The 23837-nt window shown below is 45.8% G+C and overlaps 1 protein-coding gene across 1 annotated transcript in view; it reads right to left on the bottom strand.

Moving 5' to 3' along the window:
* Window positions 1-2448: 2448 nt before the first annotated feature.
* The window catches only part of tln1 (talin 1), an 81138-nt gene continuing 59749 nt past the window's right edge, over window positions 2449-23837 (bottom strand). The window contains exons 32-58 of the mRNA XM_066711464.1: window positions 22909-23002; window positions 21492-21581; window positions 20912-21034; window positions 20634-20777; window positions 19837-19998; window positions 18997-19137; window positions 18669-18850; window positions 18223-18355; window positions 17763-17864; window positions 16455-16625; window positions 15830-15976; window positions 15633-15734; window positions 15287-15406; window positions 15017-15163; window positions 14267-14433; window positions 13946-14129; window positions 11462-11587; window positions 11039-11155; window positions 10611-10796; window positions 10220-10327; window positions 6987-7092; window positions 6551-6675; window positions 6297-6422; window positions 6134-6196; window positions 5295-5477; window positions 3036-3161; window positions 2449-2667 (exon numbers count right to left, since the gene is read on the bottom strand). Coding sequence (XP_066567561.1) covers window positions 2533-2667; window positions 3036-3161; window positions 5295-5477; window positions 6134-6196; window positions 6297-6422; window positions 6551-6675; window positions 6987-7092; window positions 10220-10327; window positions 10611-10796; window positions 11039-11155; window positions 11462-11587; window positions 13946-14129; window positions 14267-14433; window positions 15017-15163; window positions 15287-15406; window positions 15633-15734; window positions 15830-15976; window positions 16455-16625; window positions 17763-17864; window positions 18223-18355; window positions 18669-18850; window positions 18997-19137; window positions 19837-19998; window positions 20634-20777; window positions 20912-21034; window positions 21492-21581; window positions 22909-23002 — 3610 coding nt within the window. The 3' untranslated portion in view covers window positions 2449-2532. The remainder of the gene's footprint in view (window positions 2668-3035; window positions 3162-5294; window positions 5478-6133; window positions 6197-6296; window positions 6423-6550; window positions 6676-6986; window positions 7093-10219; window positions 10328-10610; window positions 10797-11038; window positions 11156-11461; window positions 11588-13945; window positions 14130-14266; window positions 14434-15016; window positions 15164-15286; window positions 15407-15632; window positions 15735-15829; window positions 15977-16454; window positions 16626-17762; window positions 17865-18222; window positions 18356-18668; window positions 18851-18996; window positions 19138-19836; window positions 19999-20633; window positions 20778-20911; window positions 21035-21491; window positions 21582-22908; window positions 23003-23837) is intronic.

Below are 23837 nucleotides of genomic sequence, written 5' to 3' on the forward strand. Positions count from 1 at the left end.
GCCTCTCTGTGTGAAGAAGTGTCTCCTGTCTTGAAATATACTGAAAAGAAATGCAAATAAATGACACTTCTTAGTCTTTAGTGAAACCAACTTTATTGAACATTAATACTTTCAAATAAACACACATACGCACACAAAAAAACCTGTCCTTTTTAAATGGTAAAAAGTTGGTATCCCTTAGCATTGTTAATAGGCTGATAGAGTATCAAAATAAAAAGATGATATTAACAAAAAACAATAACAAAACAAATCAAACAAATTGAAAAGTCATCAGCGAGGCGCCTACATCATTCATGTCAACAGGAGGCAGTCCGTGGCCGTCACTCTAGTGCTGCCGGTTTCTATGCCTCCAAGCCTGCAGATTCTGCCAAAAACACACTTTGCCAACTGAAGAACACGACGGCAATAGCTCTGCAAAAATGTCTTTAATATGCTTTAACATTTTAAAAATTTATTTTATTTTAAGTTAAACATATTGATAAGTGCACTTAAAGATGGACAACTGTTAATAATTACATACACAGATGGTAGTTTAAAATACATATGCAGGCACTTGTTGACGCATTGATATGTTGCATAAAAAACAGGCTCACATCCAGGCCAAGGGAAACAAAAGAACAAACCGCAATACAATGGCAGCAACAGGGAAAACCTTAGAAAGTTTGAGGTCAATCGTTTAATGAACGATCTCAGACTCCTACTGTAAAACTAAGAACCCAGGCGTATTGTTAAGAGGATTTTTGCAGTGCCTATACAGTTGGCCAGTATGAAACACATGAACTGCAAGTACAAGGTACACACTACAGTTGTACATCGCTGAGCAGAACACAATACTGACTGACTAACACACAATACAGGCACCGGCTGTGGCTTCCTCAAGAGGCGCGAAGAGAAAGTGAAGCATACATTTTAAAAGACGGGTGCAACATCCGATAGAAGCCCCAGTGTCGACACACACATTTTGTATTTCTTGAATTTTATTATTATCCGGTACACAGAATGTAAAAGTAACCTTTATTCTTTATATATATATTTTTTTTAACTGAAAAACACATTCTCTCATACAGGCCTAAACAGGCAAAGGCAAGTGCATCCAAATCCAGACACCTTAAAAAATACCTACAAACATTTTATCAATATATAAATTTCATAGAAGATACATTTGTAACATTTTATTATTTTTCTAATATGATATGTATGATTATATATATATATTCTTTATGATTATATATATAATATATATATAATCTTTAATGAATTGTTTCAACGCTGTTCATCATTGCACTTCTGGCCCGCGTTGCACCGACATGCATTAAAGCCTATTTAGCGAATGTTTACAGGAGACCCCCCACCCCACCACCCCAGCACTCCATATCCCAAACATCTGGGCCTTCTTTGGAACTCATACAGCTGTTTCTGACAGTATTCCCACCCTGCCTCTGAAACAATGGCATGTCTTTAGTTAAACACATTATCATGAACATTATTGTTTATTAAGTTTGTTTTCCAGCTTTGTTGAACACACATTCAGCCGAGGAAAAAATAAATGCATAGAAATTAATGTGACCCCCTTACCCTCCCCACCTCATACACACTGAATGTGTGCTCTTCAGGGTGGGGTCAGTGTTCTGTGCACTAATGAGCTGTATTTATTAAACGTCTCCTCAAAATAACACAGGTTCAGCTGAAGGATAGGAATACTTTTGACGACAGCTGAATAATGACTGAATTCTTGTGGCCGACGTTTCACTCTTAACTCGAAACGCCTTCCCTCGGCATCATCGCGTTGTCTTTTTGGTCCAGCAGGTGGAGCCGCAGCCAGTAAATACTCTCCGGGGCGACATGCCCTTCGGGTGACTGCAGGTCTTCCGGACGCCAGGGGAATTCGCACCCCCGAAGTCTCCCTGTTTTGCACACACTCTCGCCGTGTGAGTCTCGGTACAAAAACAAAAGCCGTACTTTATAAGCGAAAGGGTGTGAAATACGAGGAGAAAAGCCAATGCCAAAGAAATGGCTCATGCAAACGAAAGAAGAATTGCTCATCTAAATGGATCTCACCCAAGATATCAACAGGTTATCAAAGAAACCTTGAACTAAATGGAATTGTATACATTTTACATGATTGTATCAAAATATCGAAGTGGATTAAAAAAAAAGGGTGGAAATCAGCAAGAATAAAATAACCTTGATTATCTAACAACTGTAAAAATAGACATCTTTAAATCTTTCACTTTTGACCTATAGGCTTATTTAATATCAATTAATGTCTCCTAATCCTATTTTTGTCATAGGATCTCCAAAATGTATTTTGGGATTAAAAATAACAATAATAATATATAATGTTAAGCTCGATTATCTCTATTTCTCATTAGTTTTGTTGCCGCCCTGGTTAACTCTTCAAAGTATTTCACTGTAAGAATCCCACTTTAATTATAAAAGAAACCTATTATATATATATATATATATATATATATATATATATATATATATATATATATATATATCGACTGTATATCTGTAAACGATGGCTGCTCATTGCTCCTGGCCGTCCTCCCGCAGCTCCGTGGGCAGGAACTTGTACTGCTGCTGTCGGATCATCGCCAGCCTCTTCCGGGCCTCTTCCAGCTCCCTCTCCTTCCTCAACATCTCCTCCTGAGCGGCGATGATCTGCCAACACACACACACACACACACACTTGGGTCAGAGCGGATCAGCCCGGTACAGCCTGGCACACACTCGCTCGCCATGGGTCAGAGGGCGAAGCTCAGGATGCGTCGGCACAAACCTCCACACGCCCAAGAGAAGCCCTAAAGACGGCCCTTCTGCTTCACGACTCTGTGGTGTCGAGTGTCACAGGAAGGGAGTACGAGATATTGATAAAGAAGTCGGATAGATACTTCAGTTGCAGGATAAAAATAAACCGAGTTAGTGGGACTTAGAAGGCCAGGGTTCAGGAGATGGTGTGTATGAGTGAAAAGAGTGGATTGTGTTGATCCACACGGACAGAGCAGAGCTCTTTCTGGGTCTCCACCCACCTGAGCGATGCCACCGACCATCTTGCTCTTGACCACGACGGCTTCATCATCATGGGCATCGAATGCAGCCTTCTGAGCGGCCTTGACCAGGTTGTCTGAGGCTCTCTTGACAGCGTTGCCCGCGGCCTGAGGAAAAGACAAACACATGGCACGTTTAGAAACCGACCGCTCATCCATCGAATGGCCGTAATGAACGGCAGAGAGGGGCACAAATCCCCTGTTCAGAGAACAACATGGATCTGACATCAAATTCTGAAATCTGGAATGGTAGGTTCTACAATGAAGAGTTTCCCACCAAACCCACCCCCTGTAGACGAGTCAATGCTATCTTGAATACTATCAGGATTTAAACTGTGTTAAACAGTTCCAAAACTCCACCGCTAGTTTTAATTTCTTGGGCCGTGCGAGCTCCAAAGGCACAGGAACAGTGTCTACTGTGCAGCCGAGGTTGGAGACTATTTTTTTTTCCGCAGTTACCTCAGCTCACACAGGCTCCTGTGAGGGGAATGCGGTCTGGTGCCAAGTCACATGTCGATGAATGAAAACAACGTTTTCTCGGCTCTTCAGCATGGCTTTAAATGGTCATGGTCGACTGTGGGAGAAGCCTGCCCCGCTGTGATTCACTTTTCAAAAACACAAACAATTCCTCTCTGAGGCTCCTGTGGCTGTTTTTGCCTTTTGTGGTTTTCTGTGGGAGAAGGCGATGCTCTAACGAGGGAGAGATTCACTGCTGTCACTTACTGAGAACATGACTAGAACTGGGCTGAACATCTCATTGACACCAAATCGCCTCCTACCGACTCTTACAGCTAAAAGATTGATCTCAATTGTGGTGTCCGTTTTAAAAAGAGGTGTTTTCTAAATAAAATATTGTTCTAAGATTGATACACATGGGGGGCCACAGCGTTTACTTTAGTGGAAGTTATTTGCCATGTTGCTCAAAGCCAATTTTGAAACATACCGACCAAAAACCAGGAATATCTTTTCTAGTGGTGTGATTTTATTCACCTCTTTGGTTAACTTTTTGCAATCTTCAGGTTTACACTAAGAACTGCTATTCCTACCTTAGTGTCTGTTCAAACACAGAGGAGGCTTAACTGATCACTTAAAGAGGAAAATACGAAGCGTAGTGAGCTCTTGTCAGACAGGAGGTACGGGAGTGAGGCTCAGTGGCAGAGGAACGACAGCAGTATCTCTCCATCACGGCAGCAGAACGCTGTCGGGGCACTTTTGGTTACCACTGCAAAACAAACTGCTTCAGCTTACAGGGCAGAGGGGGCTGGTTTTGTGTTCCCAATTGTGCACGAGCGAGAAAGGTGCCCTCCACTAAACCGCTCTGTTTAACCCTCGTGCCCTTTCTATCCACCTGTTACTATCCTTTCAGCGTCTACCAGAGCCCTGTCCATAGTGCCTGTGCTGCACTCTCACTTGGCACCGTGTGTGGGTATGTGGGGATCAGAGAGTGAAACTTCACTCACCCATCAGACAAGTGGCTTACACGACGACACACAATACACATACAGAAGTGTGGAGTGGAAACAGTGGAGGCTGGTATCATGCTTCGACTTGATGAGTGGAAGCTAATGGCATTTTAAAAGCCTTGTGTTTAATAAGGGATGCTGGAGGGAATCTGTAATGTAACACGATGACTTCTTTGGCGAGGACGTTGTGTCCAAAAGAGACGTCAATCAGAGCGTGGCCTTTACTCACTACAGAGACTGGAGGCCGTCTCCCTCAGGCTGTAACGGACTTGGACAGGAGGGGCATTAGAGTTTATAGCGCCGCATTAAAAAATTACAACTTTTGCTTGGCTGGAGAGAGCCGATCAGCTCCATCAAGGGGCAGAGACGACCGCGTCCCTTTATCCCAAAGCACTCAAGATACAATGGGTGGGATAAAGAGTCACAAAACCCAGCCCAAATATAGAGAGTCGACTAATCTCGACATGACAGCTGAACACACAGGGGCGTTGCGGTGAAACCCTAGAAACAGACAGGACTTTGCATTTCCTCGAACGCCCTATTTACAGCCCGATACTTCACTCCTCACTTTTTATTCTGGTGCGACCCCCACGTCACAAACAGTTGAAAACAAACTATGTACAACTGACAGTTTTGGGAAGCCCGTAGGAATCGAGTTTCTCTCCCTGCACACGGATGAAATCAAACAAAACAATGTGAATCAATATTCAACAAACACAAACACTTGAAATGTTGGTCACAGAATATTCCCGAACGTCCCGAGAGAGGCGACCCTGACCTGCAGTCTCTTCATGGTCTGGGAGTCCTGGTCAGCCTTCACTTTACAAGCCACCAGGAGCTGCGCGGTGGAGGCAGCCACTTGCTTGGCGGACGAGATGAGCTTCTCCTCGCTGGCGTGGCCCTGGACTGCCGAGTTCGCCGCTTCGCACAGGTTGTTGGTGGCAGCGGCGACCATTCGGGCCTAAACAGCAGATTCCCCTGGTCAGTCATGAGTTTTCCTTCGCAATTATTGTACAGTAAACTTCACATTTCAGATTAGGAGCAGATATTAATAAACACTTAAATGGGAGAATTTTATACTTAAAAGGACAAACTAGCATTGATGGCTAAGATGAATGCAAACGTTTCCCCAAACTTAGGTCAGATTCTTATTAATCTTTTAAGGGGAAAAAGATGAAAGTTGCTTCACGCATTTGCTCACCTAAACGGGAGGAGAGTTCCATACAGATCTGCCTGATGTCTTGTCTCATTATAGCCAGAGAACATCAGTCACACACAGTCAATCACTCCTATTGCATTTCCTACTTAGCTCCGGGAGATACAATTGCAAGTGTCGCCCCCAAACACAAGGGCAGTGTCGTACATGCCTCACAGGGGGCTGTCCGGGATCGAGTGTCCCCATCTTCCCCATTTCTCAGATCAGTTACAAGGGCAAGACACTATTCAAGGTTTAAGCCTGTGCATTAGAGGCTTAAACAGAGAGCCCTTCAAACACCCTCCCAGCTAAAAAAGCCAGCGTTGAGTCATTGGACAGATGTGCGACCGACTTGATGGCCAGAGCCTCAATATTCAAGAGCAAAACAAAAGTACATGAAGGTAAGAGCTTGAGAAACTCACAGCAGAAATGAGGCCCTGAGACCACTGCCCATCGTCCACGGCGTTGGCTGGTATGGCACCGACCTATGGGAGAGAAAGACAGCACAGCGGGTCAGAACACACCGCAGTCAGTGCAGCGGTGTGTGGCGTGGGAGTGTACGTCGCTGGCAGTGAGGGGGTTTACCTTGCCCTGAGCCACCAGCTCTCTCTGCGCCGCGGACGCCGCCTTCACCAGGGCGCTGGTCGCAGCAGCGATGGATTTGGCCGCTTCCAAAATCTGTTCCTCGAAGTTCAGGCTCTCATCTGCTGCCTGTGAAAACAAAATAGCGTCTCTGATCTGGGAACGCGGAGCGTCTTCACAGGACCGGCTCCTGCCATTATCCTCGCACACGCCACCAATCCACTACACGCCTAATGGGGGAAGGAGAGAGCTTGTACCTTGGGCTTGGCTCTGGGTTTGAGCTGCTCTAGCTTCTTGGCAGCAGCTTCAATTGCAGCAGCGGCACCCAGCAACTCGTTCTCAGCGATGACCGTGGGGTCCTCTGGGTCGACCCATTCGGTTCCTGCGGGCCACAGCCACAACCACCAGTTAGCAATCAACACCGTTGTCTGTACCCCTGAACCAAAACACTGCAGAGCTTTACATTTCCAGTGGGAACACTGAGGTAGAGGATTACGGTCCAGTCAGGGCAGAACCATACTTTGAAATTCCTTCCACCTGATGTCATGATTGCCTACACAACGTGAGCAGGCCGCTGTAACATGCTTGGTTACCCTGGGAAACCTCAACAATTGGTCAGAACTACCTTCGTTTCACACCAGCAAAATCTGAGCAGGAGAAGAAAGAGGGTTTCAAGGCGTTTGGGTGGTTTACCTTTCATGGCTTCAGCCGCCTGAATGAGCTCTGTGACGGAGCCAGCGACACGCTTGGAGTACCCGGACAGCTGCTGCTTCAGGTCGTGGGAGGGCTTCTGGATGATCTGTGGGGGGGAGGGGACACACTGAGTCACTGAGCTGCTGCACTGGCTGTCCGTACAAACTAACATGAAGAATACTATTGAGCTTCATAGCTGTGGCCCTTAAAAGTCCATTATCTAAACATACCCAACTCAAAAGGAAAAACCTTAATTCGGGCTACGAAAGCTTTGTTTCGATGTCCTAACTGCAGAGGCACAAATTGGCCAAGAAAACTCTTTACACAAAGATTGTTTATATATAAAAGAATGTGAATCTTTCAGTAATTTACAACAGTGTAAAAGAGACTAAATACTACATTAACAAGATGGAAAACGTCTCCCAATGGCTGCTCGGTGCCCTTGGAGTGACCTCTGGTTGGCCCTCAGAGCCGGGCACATAGCAGACAACAGGTGCATACAACCAGCTGTGCTTCTGTGCGCCAGCCCTGCAATCTTACGCCATGTCACGTTCAAGATCCTTCACATGAGCTACCAAACAAGAATGAACAGGAGTGCGTTGAGGAATTCCTTGAATGACTGCAGCATTACGAACAAAACCAATCAATACATCTCACACGCGCTGCCCAGAAACCTCTATTTTAAGGGAGAACCATACAAAATACCAACGGATGAAATTTGAACTGAGTAGACATTAATATTTTGTATATTTATAACAAACATGCATTCTTATTCTGGAAAAGAAACTCAAGCTGGGTACAGTTAGTTGACAATCTTTGGATTGTCATCAGCAACACACAGCACGAGCGCACGCACACACACACACACACACACACACTGGCTGAGGTTGGGGGGCTGGACATGATTTTACTTTGATAATTTGTGTATTTATCGCTGAAAACCTCACACACATTCTGAGTGAAATTCCAGCAAAAATTATGTACAGCTACACAATACTGACTCGAATGCTATTAATACATTGAAATATTTAAGTAAGGATACAAATGGTCTGTCGACGAGTTTATTCACTCCAGGTTAGAAACCGACATATATCACAGAAGACATTCAGTTTCATTAGCTTTCATGCAGGTGGATACTGGAGGGATGCTCTAAGCTAAATGAAAACTGTACTAGACCAGGGACTTGTATAACAGCACAGCTGAGACGCACCTGCCAATTGCAAACTCAAAACCCCTCACCGTCTCTGTTGGTGAGCTGCAAAAAGCAACTGGCAGACAGAAAGTTGTCACTATAGCCAGAATGAATGCTACACCCACCCGCAGATGCACCCCTCGGTGGCACGCTGGGAATTTGGTGTTGGCAGGTGGGTCGGAGTGTAGACTTAGACTTAATCTGGAGGTAACGCTAAAGACCCCAAAGGGATTGGACTGGAAAAGATGCAGTAATGGACATGAGCGATGAATGTCTCTTTTCACAGCTGCTCTAAAGGATGTGCATGTGGAAAGGCACGGCAGGTAAAACTCTCGTGCAGTTCACTCAGACGAACGGCTGCGCTGGTCTTCCTACTCACCGGCTACCGCATTGAACAACGAGGTGGTTAAAACGACAGAGAAACAGAGTAAAACAAAACACAACAAGAACGAAAATCAGTACAAGACCATGGTGACAGAAATGAAGTGGCCAAAAGTATCACGACTCCTAAAGGTAGTATATTTTTGGAATTATGCAGCAGTAAGGATAAGGATTTTACCATCTCACTTGGTATCTACTGCAGATCTCAGGATAAACTTCTAACATTTGTAGCTTGTTTTAGGAAATACCCAATGAAGAGACAATGGTTAGTTTGTTGTGGAACACACTGAGAGGAATGACTGATCATTAACTGTACTTTTGTGAAGTCCGTACCTTTTTAAAAAATGTATGGGGAGTAATACACTTGTACTAAGTGGACGGAGACGCTGATACTTTTGTGTGTGCCTTATAAAAAAACACTGGAAACAGGAAAGGCAAATGTGAAAGTGAAGTTAGTGGTGTAACTGACATCAAATAAAAAAAAAAATAGAATAAAACCATTTCGATCAAAGTCTGCAGAAAATAAAACATGCCAACCGAGTTATTTTCCCTAAGAGGAGCTGTAGCTATACCTGTCTGGATTTACAACGTGTATTTATGAATACATTTATTTGATCTAATTGCAGCATTGTTAAATAATATATAAATTAATTGGTGTTTGTTCAAAGCCTAAACCAAGTCCTTTAACATTTCTGATCCAATATGGAATGTGTATTCAGGTATCTTTAGGTCTCTCTTCCTAATCTACAGAGACATGTTCACAGATGTGGCATCCGTACATGTATCCTAATTAATGAGGTATGTGTACAAAGAGTATTGCTTTGACATGTCCCTAGTCCACTTTGATGAGATTTACATCATGCAGTTACTAAGACTAAGAGGAGCCCCCCCCTGAAATAAACCGAATCACCACAACTGCTGACACCGAGAGGATTCAGCACATTTTAATTTTAGTTGGGGGCTTCATCCTGTGTGGCACCAGACACATTTTCAGTCTTAGTTAATTTATTCAGGGCTTTGCTTTACATTTTGTTTGGCTACACGATTCAGACAATACTGACTGTAACAAATCCACTGCCTGACTGAGCTATTATTTTGAAATCTTACGTCATGTTCGAGTAGAGCTCCTTGCCAAATCTAATCCCAGGCCTTCACAGCTTGGTTATAAGAAGGAAACATTTGCTTGCCTTATTTAGGGAACCTACTGGAAGAGGACATCTCTATTCTCACAACAACACCCAGTTTTTAGACTGGCTATACTTTGCTCTCTGAACTCGGACAGGTCGGGTCAGGGATGTTATTGTGAACTTGTTAATCTTCGAAAACCAGGGTTTAATCCATAGATAAATACATAAACATAATACATCGACTTTAAGTGTTACTGGTCTCCACAAAACACTACATAGATGCTTCAGGAACTAGGAACTATACCATGAATAAAACTGCAGAAAACTTCTTACACAACACACGTGGCACATTAAATAAATTGAACACAACCTTCACAGCCTTTAGAAGAGAACCCACATTTTTGTGAACTACTACCCATGAATCTGCCTTTTTGCGACTGTAAACTCGGCAGTCCAGTCCAACACTGCAGTTCAGCGTGAAGAGAGCCAGTGCCGGTGTTGTTAAAGACACAGGGTGCGTCGACGTCACTCACCACCAGCACGTGCTCCAGCAGGCCCAGGTACCCCGTGGCGCACTCCTTCCCATATCGGAGCGCTCTGGTCTGCACGTCTTTACTGACTTCAGGGTGATACGCTGCTTGCTGCATGAAGACAACGTTGAAGGACGGTTATTAAGTTTCCTACTTTACTGATGATCAGGACATCAATCTAGACTCTAGCTGATAAGCCATTGAAAGTGTAAAGCACAACAATCGGAAGTCACATTTGGGGTGCATACACTTGCTGAGAATGGTTTAATCTAATCTACTGTACTTCTCCAAGTCCTCAAACTGGAGCCTTGGCCAGTCTTCAATAGATTCTGATTGATTAGGCCAATGTTTGCCTAAATCTTTTGCAGATGCAGTACACTGAGGTCTCTCTCACTTTGCAGGAGTGCAGCATGTCGGCGATGGCCCTGCGGCTCAGGTTGGCCGTCGCGATGACGTCCTCTTGACGGCAGGAGTTCCCAGCAGCCACGGCTTTCGCAGTTGCCATTGTGATGCCCTTGGTCATGCGGATGAACTCCTCTGGGGTGGCTGTCTTCGGGGGAGGCTCTGGGCTGCTGAACACCTTCAGGACAAGCGCAAAGTGTTTGAAAAGGAGTATTCATCGGTTTCTGATATACATACACAAACACAGTTTATATATGAATGCTGTGGGGGTGAGTTATCTATTTTAGAAGCACACCATTTTAACATGAATACAAAAAAGTCAGAATTACAGATGCTGGCACGTTCAAACCCATGAAACAAACAAACAACCAAAGAGAAATCCTCGTCGTTCCTCCTCAGGAGTCTGGGTGCAATACTCACGGCCAGCTCTTGTTTAATGTGCTCGATGGTGGCTTCCAGGGCTCGGGTCCCCTTGGTGGCTTCATCTTCCACAGCCTTGACCGTCTTCAGCAGCGATGTCACATTGGTCACCATCACCTGAGAGGACAAGCAGAGCCACCGAGAATACTGTCAGCCACCACCCGCTGAAAAAAAGGCCTGTACTGTACAGGGTCTGTACTGTACTGGCAGGCAACGCACTGGACAGAAACATTGCGGAGGCTGTGAAGACTTTCTTTTCAAGGTGAAGAGTAAAGGTGCTTCTGAGCTGCTGTTAATTTGTTTTACTGAACACAAGGAGACCATGCACAGGAGCATAACATGGATATGTGATGACACAAGGCTGAGAACGAGGTGCTAGGAAGTCCCCAGTGAGCCGTAACCTGGTTTGGTCTGTTCCCCTACCTTGGCCGAGTTCTTGAGCTGCAGCATGGCGGGGTCATCATGCGGCTTCCCGGACGCCGCCTTGGTGGCACTGATGAGGTCTCCCAGGGCCTTGGCCACGTCCTTCACCGCATTGATCAGGACCACCTGGTGGGGCACAGACAGAGTCAGGAGAAGCATCTACAACTGGGCTACACTGACACCTGGTGTTTCACAACACGCATCGCAGGCTACAGGGCTCAGATCACCGTACAGGCAAACTCCACACACTAGGAAAGCACATGGGATGGATTTATTCTAGATCACATGACAGAGCAATACCTTTATCACCCTATACAGTTTCATCATGACTCAGTGGATAGATTACAAATAATCAATATCAAATATAGCTTAACAAACAAATCCTAGCAATCTTTTGGTACTTTCTGTCAGGCATGCATAAGGAAACATTCAGAAACAAAACACTGAGGCCACACGACACCGACACGGACGCTTGGCGTTTCATGCCCTTACAGATGCCAAGAGAGGCTCGACAGACAGGATGCTGCAACTCTTAATCTGACAACAGAATGACCTTGAGAAATTAACTGGAGAACAAAACAAAACCGATTTATTTGCATGTCCATATCTATTTTGGTGTGTAATGCAATAAACTGAGACACTGAGACAGACCCTGCGTCTGGATTTCCTGCTAGATGTCTAAGTACGACTGAAGATGGTCTTGCAGACGATGGCAAAGACAACAACTGTGAAACAGCAGCACAAGCCGGCAGGCAACACCAAGCTCGATGGAGAACGCACTTCACTTCATGAGGAAAAGCAGCCAGAAGATGCAGACAGAGGCGGCGCTGGTCTGCTGGCCCAGCGGGTTAGTTTTCGGCATGGTAGTCAGAAGCCTTCTTGTGCTCATGAGACACCGGCCAAAACATCAGAATGAACAAAGACCCTCACAGCGCCCAGCACATCTGAGGTCTGTCTGCCTTCGTAAAGCAGCGTGTTAGCAGCAGCCGCTGTGATGAGCCCAGCGCTGGGTCAGGCATTAGACAGTGGCTAAAACCATCACCTCTCAAGGAAGCTTCGAACACGGATAACGGACACTGTCTTGGCCTCAGATTGGTTTAAATGACTTTTAGACACAGTATGTTTTAGTCATTGTAAAGACAGGATGGATCAATATGAGAGTATTTAAATGTTCTTCTGTAAGTATTCATTTCCAGTCTACTGGTGACTTCTGTGTTTTGTTTCTTTACGTTAAATCTTACATTTATTTGATGTGTGTAAAAGCTGGTGTTAACTGCAAATTTCAAAGGTAAAATTAAGACTTGATTGTGATCAAATCTTACTTTTTAATACTCTGTAGTGCTGAAGGAGTGAGGCCATGGACAAAGCAAAGCCCGAGCCGTGTATATCATGAAACCCCTGCTGTACGACATCTCCCCCTGCTGGCCTAAGGAATACAAAACCTCGGAGCAGCACCCCATAGAGATGTTCCCAGGGCTGATTTTAGCACCTCGAGTGTCTTTTTTCATCCCCATGTTTTCATATGGTACGATACCAAGAAGAGAGACACACCCGCAACCACAGACAGACAGATGCGTGTGTCTCTGTTTTTTTTTTTTTTTTTTTTCAAATCAATCAAATCCTGGAAACAAGGAAACAGACGTTCAGATTCTCTTCACACACACAGGGTACCCACATCCTGACTGAAAGGGACCCCCGCCGTGGAAAACAGTTCCTTTTTGATAAACATACAATAGAGAAAGAAAGAAACAGCAGGAGGTTATGGAGGGAAGTGGAAGAAGCACTGAACACATTAGCAATCATCTCGGGCTTCATAGCAAGCGTCTCACTGATGAGTGGGAGTCTGATTGTGGGATTCGGTCAACTCAATATTCGTCTTAAAGGCCACACTTCAAAACAGCATCACCCTATTACACAGTGCTGTTTTGTCTGGGAACGGCCTGTATTAATTGATCTTATTACTTCTATTTGTGTCAAAATCAGATCTGTAACCTCATTTCTTGTTTTTTTTTGTTGATTTCTTTTCTTTTTCCCTACCGTACCACAGCAGGAAGAATAACTTGTGAATTGAGCTCTTTCTTCCTGTTCTGATGTAAATATAGATTTGTAGATCTGCTACACGGGGGTGAAGACAAAGAGTCAACATCACACCAGAACTAAAGAACACAGCCTTCCGATTCCAACTGATCTTCAACAAGGAAAGATCGCTAAAAGGGCACGCTAGAGAGAACAAGGAGAAGTGCTCTCTGGGAAACTAAATTCTCTCTAGTATCTTATCATGTCATGTATTTTCACTACACTGGCATCTGAAAATCTATTGGCTGCTACGTGACAGTTTCAGAGAGAGGAAAGGAGAGGAGAGAGAATGTGTGTGTACAGACTGCAGGGGAAACTCGTTCAGAGTCCGGCAGGCCTTCAGGTGTAAACGCTATCTGGGCCATACAGGACGGATACAGTGCCAGATACTGAGGGTCAGGCGTGTACCTGTGTCTCGGGGTCCTCAGAGCCCAGGCTGGCAGCGCCCAGCTTCACCACTTCAGCCAGCTTGGTGATGGTGCTAACGGAGGACTGGGCCGCCTGAGCCAACTTCTCCTGGCTGGCCCCCGCTCCCGACACCAGGAGCTTCGTGTCTTCCACCAGTGCCTTGGCTGTCTTCAGGATGTGCTCCCTGGGAACCGGCAGCAGGACAGTTACACAATCAACAGGGTTTTTTGGGGTTGGTTTTACACCAGAGTATAAGCACACACCTGCACCAGCCCCATCTCCGGGATCCCACAGCTCCACCGCCACCCGGCCGCCCCATACCTGTGATCAGCGAAGGTCTCTGCGTTCTCACGGTTGAGTGTCCCGGCGGTGGCGAACATGATGGTGGTGTCCAGGTCGGCGATGATGCCGGACACTGCGCTGGCCGCCGTGATGCAGGCCTGCGTGCCGCGGTTTCCGGCCTGCAGGGCTGCCAAGACGTGAGACACCTGGGGGGCAGGAGGAGGCATGTGTTTAGCGTGACGATAAAGCTCGTATGAAGCAGAAGCAAAGAAGCTGCTTACAATGCAGTCTTTTTCTACATTCACACATATTTTTAATGTGGCTTATTTCCAGTTAGTGTTTTCAGATTATCAGCAATTATCCTTCAATGCATTTTGAGCCTTAATTAAAACTGTACACTTACAAAAGGTGTTAATAACCAAGTCCCGACAAGAGCTAACCGGAGCAGTGAATCACTCCCTCATTCCCTCTGATCCTGTTTGAACTGAAATGCTCCTCGTTTAGCCTCCAATGTGTGTAAGTCTTCTCACTGTGTTATTCTTGACCGTGAATTGCACAGAATTTCCCCGTAATTAGGAAGCAGAACGTCTTTACAAAAACCATAGCGATAAGAAGAATAAATGCTGAAAATAGCTTTCCTCTATTCCTTCTCACTATCAGTCCAAGACACACCGCATTTGTAAAGCAATCGATTCGTTTCAGACACACAGAACCTATCTGTAATTTTAGCCTATTCATTTTTAAAGGGATAAAACAAACTGCGAAGGGACAAGGAGGAACAGTGCGCACCTTCTCGGAGACCTTGCGCGCGCTCTCAATCAGCTCCTTCTTGGTGAAGGTGTCGCTCGGGCTGCACTGCAGGGCACCGGCTTTGGTCACCAGGCTGGTGCAGCTGTGGCCCAGGTCCTGCACCTGCTTCTTAATGTGGGATCCGATCTGTCAAAGCAAAGGGACACGTCCGTTCAAAGGAAAAGTCTGCGTTCTGTCCTTCGTCTTAGGAAAAACCAAAGCAATGGTAAACAAAGACCGGGATATGGGCGAGCTCTTCACCACATTTACCTCTTCGTTCTCCGCAGTGATGGCCGCCGGTTTAGCCTCCTGCGCCAGCTGTCCGAATTCACTGGTCAGCTGGTTGGCCAGAGAGCCCAGTTCGTCTGGATTGGTGTTGGATTTCGTAACCTTGAACCGAGATGAAGATCAAATGAATGCACACGAGGCAAACACGCAATGACAACTGATTAAAGACAGATTCAAAGGAAAGCTTTCGATTAATTAATTTTTAAAAACAAGCTCAAAATAGAATGCATATGTCCAAATATACAGACAGGAAGTAATAAACTTGCCTGCTGCTGGGTTTTGATTACTCGTTGGATTTGTCGGCCTGATGGGCCGGGGGACGTCTTACCATTTCCTGCACAGTGACGGCAATGGCCTTGGCAGTCTTCACCATAGTGGTCTGGTAGTCAACGAAGCTACCCTCTGGTTCACCACCTGGACCCTCGTCTATCTGTGGGAATGAACAGCAGATGTGATGGCGATGAGCTCTGGACACGCGTGTGCATGCCTTTGTGTGAGCCCCTGTGCGAGGTGTGCCACTCTCACCTTGTTGATGGCCTGCGTGATCGAGTCCACCATGCCACCCACAGCCCCAGCTGCACTGGCAGCCTCTCCCAGTGTGGCGGCCAGGTCGTCCACCGCCTCCTTCATCATCTGGACCGACTCCTCCAGTGCCTCCTGCGTGTGCGCCGCCTGGGGGGACATGAGACAGACTCTCAACGGACACGGGAGAAACCCCCTCTGCACCCACCTGAGAGTAACGCTCTCGTGACACATCAGCAGAAGAGCGGAAGACTAGACGCCATCTGTTGAGAGGGACAGCGCTGGGCATCAAACGCTTGACTCAAACTTCTCCAAAGCACAATGTGGATGATGTGTGTGTGTGTGTGTGTGTGTGTGTGCGCGTGTGCGTGTGTGCTTGTATGTCAAATGAATGACAATGTGTGTGAACCTATTTGACACCAATCCAGCTGTGTAATTCAGGAATGGATTGACAGGGCTTACAAACCCCTGAATGGAAACCGTCTAATACAGAACCTCCTCCCACGCCTTTTGTTTTGATATGTATTTTTTTATATATAAAGAAAATCCATTTGAAAGGCAGACAGGAAGGAGAAGAAATATGTTCTGTTAATTCTCGTGCCGCTCTGCTACTCGTTCCTGTGCTTACTTTAGGATTGCCTCCAGCCTCCTTGGCGGTGTAGAGCATCTGCAGTGCCGACTCAGCCAGGGTCTTGGTCTGGTCCAGCACGTTCATCTGCTGCTGGCTGTTGATGATCTTGGAGGCGGCTCCGATCGAGGCCATGATGAGAGGCTCGAAGTAGCTGACCATCTGAGACACCTACACACCGAGCCAAGAACACATTCACTACAGAATCTCGGATCAGTCCGTCAAAGCTGCAGAGCCATCTGTTTTAATATCATAACTGTACACTCTCTCGCCACGGGGATGTGAGGCAGAAAGCAGCTTGTTGTCACTTAGCGGTTCACTGTGAAGCCAATTATGCATGCAAATAATCTTGGAACCGGCTGAGGGAAATTACTTAAAACCGAGAGGTAGGCCGAGATGTAATTATCAGAGAGACTGTGAAAAGGGAGGTCAGAATTTATATCTGCAAAGATCTCGTACTTCCTGGCCGAGTGTTTGATAGGCCGTGGGCTTTGATTAACAAAGATATGTTATTTGACCTATTTAAAATTAAAAACAATGACGACAACAACAGCAACAACCTGTGCTTATTCAATTAATAAATGGTGGGATAGATTAGCTTTTAAGAAGCCTCTAATACAGAGAGTCTAATACAGGACATTCGGATATCAAACATCAAAATCATGGTTTTACAATTTACAATGCATCAGTTAACCACTGAAGCTTCTTCCTGTAGCAAGGTTTGATTCCTATAAATGATTGATATGACTGCTTTGTTACAGTCACCCATTGTCGAGTTGCTAACTGGCAATTCCTCAGTGGCCGGCATATTTTCAGGAAATTTCAACTAATTAGGGCTTTGTTAATACGTTGTTGATAATCACCACATTAAATGGGCCTCACAAGACAAAAATTATACTCAGACAAGGTCATTGTAAACTATGTTGTGCAATGAGTCTGTAACTGTCTGTAGCCATTTTAAGTTTTAATATCTTCTCCCCCCAAATGCCAAAACTAATTTCATTTTCATTGTTTCGTTTCACATAATTTACTCCAAAGAGCCGTCACAGGTTGCATACACCTCTTTAAACTGACATATTAGTTACTAGAAGCTGTTGCTCTAACTAGCATAGAGACATGAATGTGTTGAGCACTGAAGCGCAATCATTACTTGCAGGGTTTTATACAGAGAGTCACTGGTCCCAGAACCCGTTTCAGCGTCACCGTGTCTAAAGTGACATCAGTAAATCATGTATTTCGATCACGTGACATCAGAGACGGAGACGGGTGGTGGGGAAGCAGGGAGCTGGCGACGGTGCCCGGTCTGACCTTGTGTCCGAGCTGCGAGGCCTGGGAGCGTGCCGCTATGGCCACCGGCTCGATCAGGTTGCTGATCTCCTGCACAGACGCCGCCATCTGTTCATGCAGGGCCTGAAAGGAAACAACACATCAGTACTAGCGGGATGAGAGAGGTGGCAGAAGCCATGCCTGAACAACTAGACCCCTCAATCCAGTTAAAAAGAATAAACAAAACTAAAACACAATAAAACGCACACCTTCTCCGACCACCATCATCTGAGACATCTACCACTCCAGCTCTGTAGAGGAACACCCAGAGCCAAGGGTACCTACTTATTTGTTAATTTACCCGTGGTTTTAAAGGCCACAAAAGATGCATTTTTTTAATATTTCTTCATGCATTTCTAATTAGACGAGCCAATACTCAGTAATTCGTGGTGCTGGAAGCCAAGGTGTTGACCAGAGCGGCTGGAGCAGTTAATGTCTTTACCTCCTGGGAGATGTCCTCCCGAGGGGTGAGCTGCTGGCTGATGGCTGCCAGGGACGCCTGGTCCACCTCTCTGATGCACTTGTTGAGCTGCTCGATGGCCTCGTCACACTCACGCTGGCCGGGGGCATTGTCTCTGTGGAGAGGGAACAGAGACATCGGGAAATTAGAGACAGAGAGACAGAGAGGGAGAGAGAAATGCAAATGGAAATGATCTGCTGAATAAGTGAATTAATGAGCAGATGACTTATGCTTTATTGAAAGTGACCTGTGTATAAAGATAGGTTAACTTTTGAGTGCTGGAAAAGATGCTGCCTTGAAGCAGAAGGTCTTGCTGCACAAAAAGCAGAACTTGGTTCACGTCCTCTGCAGACACATCCGTGCATAATTCAGTTTGATCCGGGTGTTTCAGATGAACGCTGTGGGGCCCGGTCAAGCGCAGGTCTTACCTCATGTTGGTGATGAGTTTCTTGATGGAGTCGGAGACGGTTCTGGAGTGACCAGCCAGCACAGACCACTTGGGCGGGTCTTTGGGATTGACCGCCAGCGAGCGTGCAGTCTGGATCAGACCCGTGGAGCTCACCAGCATGGTCTTGGCCGCTATGACGATGGGCTCCATTGCTGCCAGTCCCTAAAAGTAACAGCATGCCTCGTCAAGATCATCTTCAGTAAACCGAATCATTATTACTGTTGTCGTTATTAAAGATTTGCCTGGAGGACCCCGGGAACAGACCTGTGAAATAACCCCTAAATCACTGTACAAGACAGGTCCCATACCTCGGGGCTGATCTGGGCAGGGACACTGGCGAACTCGGGGTTGGAGGCGAAGGCGGTGAGGTTGTCCACCGCCTCGATCAGGGGCCCCGTGGCGGCGCGGCACTTCTCTCGGTTCTCCTCGTTGAATGCCCCGTCCAGCGCCTGCGCAGAGGGATGTCAAGTTTACAACACAGTGAAGGGTGTGGGGTAAACAGAAGATAAATGGTCTCTTCCTCCTGTCCAAGCTATGCATATATACTTTTACCACTAACAATGGTTAATTGTGAAACATACAGAAAGTATCTGGTAAGTTATGATAAGAACTGCGATGCACTGATGCATATATTAAACATGCATGGTTGTTTAAAATGTGTATTGTTTATATATGCATGAACTGCTCAGTATCTCTTCTACATCTTTATCTGATGGTATAACAATCTAATAAAAAAGCAGTAGGAAGTTAAAATGTGTATCGAGCAGATGGAGCCGCTTTATTAGCTATATTCTGCCGCTTGGTGGCGGCTCTGAAACAACAATATCCGAGTGTAATCGCTGGGCTGAGGGAAGGATTAACGTGTTTAGGTTGTTTTCTCCTGCAAACCCCTGTGCATTAATCCAATTCCACAGAGTCGCAATCACAGATTATCCCCAAGAGGTCATTTGTTTTCATCACACAGACAGTAAGCTATTTGGAATGATTTCGGCGCATGGCTGTAGCTCATGCTTTTTTTTATATCACAAGCCAACGACTGACGTCGTGAATGAAGAGGATCTGCCGACGTAGAGCACTGACTGAATGAGAACCTGAAACAAAATGAAACGTTGGATGTAACAGCAGTTTCTGATTTTGCTCACACTCACTTTGATGGACTTGACCAGATTAGCCGTGCTGTTTGCCACTTCCTTCGCTGACTGGACGAACTGTCGCTTAGCAACAGGATTTGAAGTTTTGGACGACGCCAGGCGGCAGGCATTGCAGAGGGCCGACGTGTGTTTGGCAACGATGGTCGCGGCCGAGAGAACCTTGGGAGAACAGAAAATAATGACATGAACTCAGCGCAACAGTCTGCAATGCTGCTGCAATCCCCTCCCCCCACCCCTGATTCAATACTTATGTAATTCCTTTACAGCAGGGTCCCTTTCAGGACAAAAATGAATAATTCAATGCTATAAAGACAGTTAATTAAACTTCCTTTAGAGATGTTTTTTTGTTTTGTTATATAATTACAGGGCACAGTGACATTTGAAACAATTTATCCCAAACTCGGCATGCCAAGAGGATGATGAATAAAAGCTCCTTCAGTTACTGGCTGCATTTTAACGACACTGCGAAAAACTAAGCGTTTCATCTGTTTCAGAATGGAGCGGTGGTACACAAAGCAACAGGAAGGACATAAAATATACAAAACATCAAACAATAATCAGCCACGGTGTCCTGAAATCCTCTGCTGACTGCTGCGCTGGCTGTGCCAATTCTGTTCACGGTCTGAGCAGGAAAGTCTGACACCAACATACAGACACAACTTGGCCTCAATGCCTCTGCTTGCTAGCTTTACATTTTTTAAACAATGAAAATGGTCAAAACTTTGGTAAAGTCTCCTGCGATCACCATGGGGTCTGAGATCGAAAGCTGGCCTGCCGTGATTCTTGTGCTGTACCTGTGACTGGGTGCATGCTGGGTCCACCAGGTTCTGACAGGCCATCTGGATGGACTGGTTTGCTCTGGCAAACTGGGCTGGATCCACCAATCCCTGCTGGCCAGCGTGGCTGTTGGGATCTGAAACACCAACCAAGTACGCCCCCTACAGGCAAAAGAGCATCGGGCGTTAAGGACAACAAATGCAACAGCCCAATAGTGCTTCACTTAACGTTCTGTCTGTAGTGTTTCAGTGTCTGGGCTGTGAGAAACAGACTGAGAGCTTCTCCAAAGGCATACCTGGGAGGCGGCTTCCGTGAGGCCACACAGGGCCTTCGAGGCCGAGCTGACCGAGTCCCCAAACTCGGGCAGGTTGCTGTTCTTCGCATTGTGAGAGATTCCTGCCATGGCTTCTCCCAGTACCTGCAAGGACATAGTGGGAGAGAGAGAGAGAGAGAGAGAGAGAGAGAGATCAGAAACACACAATGAGATTGAATGGCCTCCACTTTGTTGTAAACGGTCTCATTTGTTTTAATAAAGCTCTCTGGAACTTACAAAGCGTGAGGCTGTGTAAATATGTCCAACAGCAGTAGTATATGAGAGGGTGTGTTATGTCTGTGATGTGTAGAGATGTTTAGTCAACTCTGAACTATATTATTTAATTCATATTATTCAAATGTCAAATGTTACAGTTAATCTGTAATTAATGAAATGACGAAGATGCTTCAGATTCTGTTTTCGATGAAGACGAACGAAGAGCACACACGAAAGAAAAACAACCCGGAGTGACAGGACGTAGAGGGAAGAGAGAAAGATAAGAAGAACAGTTGACATGTCCTGCGGAGGGAGGTTGTGACGGCTGCCTGCCACGGTTCCTCACCTTGGAGTTCTCCATCACGCTGTCGATGCAATCGAAGTAGGACATGTCGTTGACTGCCTCGGTCGGGTTCTCCAGCATCCCGCGCACCGTCTGCAGGAAGGCAACACACGGATTAAGGCCGCAACTCGTTACCAGCGCCACCCGGCACCGGCAGCCGCCCAGTTCAGACCCTCAGTAGAACAAAGCAGCCACAGGCAAAACCATGAGCAAACTCTGCCGTGGATATTCCCTGCCTTGAGAGGAGGCCTATTTACCACGGCGGCTGTCACCGACTGAAAGTCGTCCGATACGAGCGAATGCTTTTTTCTTTTTCTTCTTCTTTAAACTCTATAGCCTTCCTGTGTTAAATATTTAGCAGTCCCTGTCACTTGCAGCACAATAAAAGTAAAACCCAAAATTCCCAGCAGCCAAGTAGCTAGGCCCAAAAAGTATAAAATATTTACTCTCCTTCCTGTCTAGCTTTGATTCTTCTCTTTCACCTGCTCCCTTGAATTGTTCCTGAGCAAAAGCCCACCTAGATTCCCGACAGCAGGATCAGAGATGAGACGTCACTCAATCTAACCGTCTCCTTCTCGTTGACAATGAAATATTCATGAGTAGGAAACATTTGCTCTTCTGAACCATGTGGTCTTCTTTAGAAACCCTATCAAACTAAATTATTTAATTTGCAGTTTGTTCCCCCGTCCCCCCCCACATCTTATATAAGCTGATTCTTTTGGACTTTTATTTATGAACCATTCTTTTATTTATGCCCTAGGCTTGCAAGTGATTAACCAACAAACAAGGACAATGCTGTTTAAACAATTACATAAACGGTAAGCAATAATCAACAGATAAAAGCTTCGGCTGCCATTAATTTTGACACCTAAATATATCTTACAATCCACTATTGAAGAATTGTCCACCGAAGACACAAAGTTCAGATGAACATCACACCTCTGAGAGGAAATCTCTCTTCAAAATAACATTTAAATGGTATAATTTCAAATTACATTTTCTTATAAGAGACAGATCGTGTCTATTTGTGGCATAAGCACATGACTGTGAACAGATGCTTGTTTTCAGTTCCATTCAGACAGGAGCCACTGGAACAGAGCAAAGTTATTCCAGGAATGCAAAACTGCTTATCTAAAAATCGTTCAAAGCAAATTCTTTTAACACGCGGAGATCAGCTCTCTTTCCTGGCCATCAAAGACCTGTTGACAAGACCGGTAGCACATCACGGGATTCCAGGGCCCGCACATCTCCGAGCACAATCGGCACATGGCTAGAGAACAGGAGCCACGGAGCAGGGAACGCTTACTACACAGCCGTGCATGAGAGCTGAGAGAGCCTCACGCTGCGCACACACACACACACACACACACATTCGAGAGAGAGAGGAGAGAAGGCAAACACAAGCCGATGGAAACGGTACCTCCAGTTCCCGCAGCGCGTTGTCGCACTCCTTCTGTCCTGGGGCCTGCTGCGTGCACATGGTGATGAGCTGGTTAATGCTGTCCGTAACGGCGCTGTGTGGAGAAGAGCCAGGGATGAGAAACGACACGCACAGAGCTCACTGCTCCACTCTCCCCAGCAGAGATTTCCAGCTCGCCCACATACAGTACCTGGCAGTGCTGCTGTGCTGATTTAACTCTAGCATGCATGGATGTAGCCGAGCCTACAGAAGACGTAATACCACCAGAGCAGCTCGCTGGAGACCTTTCACAGCACAGCATTCTTAAGAAGGCAATACCAAGATCTCTACACAACTTTTTGCTTTCCCCCCTCTTGTAGCAGGTGCTTCCCGAGATTTGCATTGGCACAGCCGATACATAAAAAGGTGCCCCCCGCAGCTTCTCCTTTTAAAGTTTTAACACCCACTACCAGGAGTACAGAGACCAGTTCTCCTACCTCTCTCTGCAGCCACAGGGTCCTGCATTGCTCACAGCAGGCACTGTACATTTCTACATTTTACCATCGGCTCATTTCACTCATTTATATAAGCCAAGTTAATATTTGGGAAGTGGGGGAGGGGACGGGGTGGGTGGGTTACACAATAGTATTGACAGGAAATGTGTGCCCCCATGAAGAAAAAAAACCAAATTACATAATCCATATTCATTTATAAAAAGAGGGACGTCAGAGCTAGTTGCTAGGAAAACACAGTGCGAGTTAATTGAAATATTACTATCATTGGCAGCGAAAGGACCACAACAATAGTGTGAATTGGCAAGACTGCAGGACTAAGGAAACTACTAATTCAGGACTGCCAATGCTATTTTAATGTGTAGTCGCTCTTGCGGGCGTGCGGCACATGACAAGAGTTTGGCGGTTCATCTGCAGGGCTGGTCCCTGTACTTTATT

The sequence above is a fragment of the Amia ocellicauda genome, chromosome 8 (assembly GCF_036373705.1).
Source record: "Amia ocellicauda isolate fAmiCal2 chromosome 8, fAmiCal2.hap1, whole genome shotgun sequence".
Lineage (NCBI taxonomy): Eukaryota > Metazoa > Chordata > Actinopteri > Amiiformes > Amiidae > Amia > Amia ocellicauda.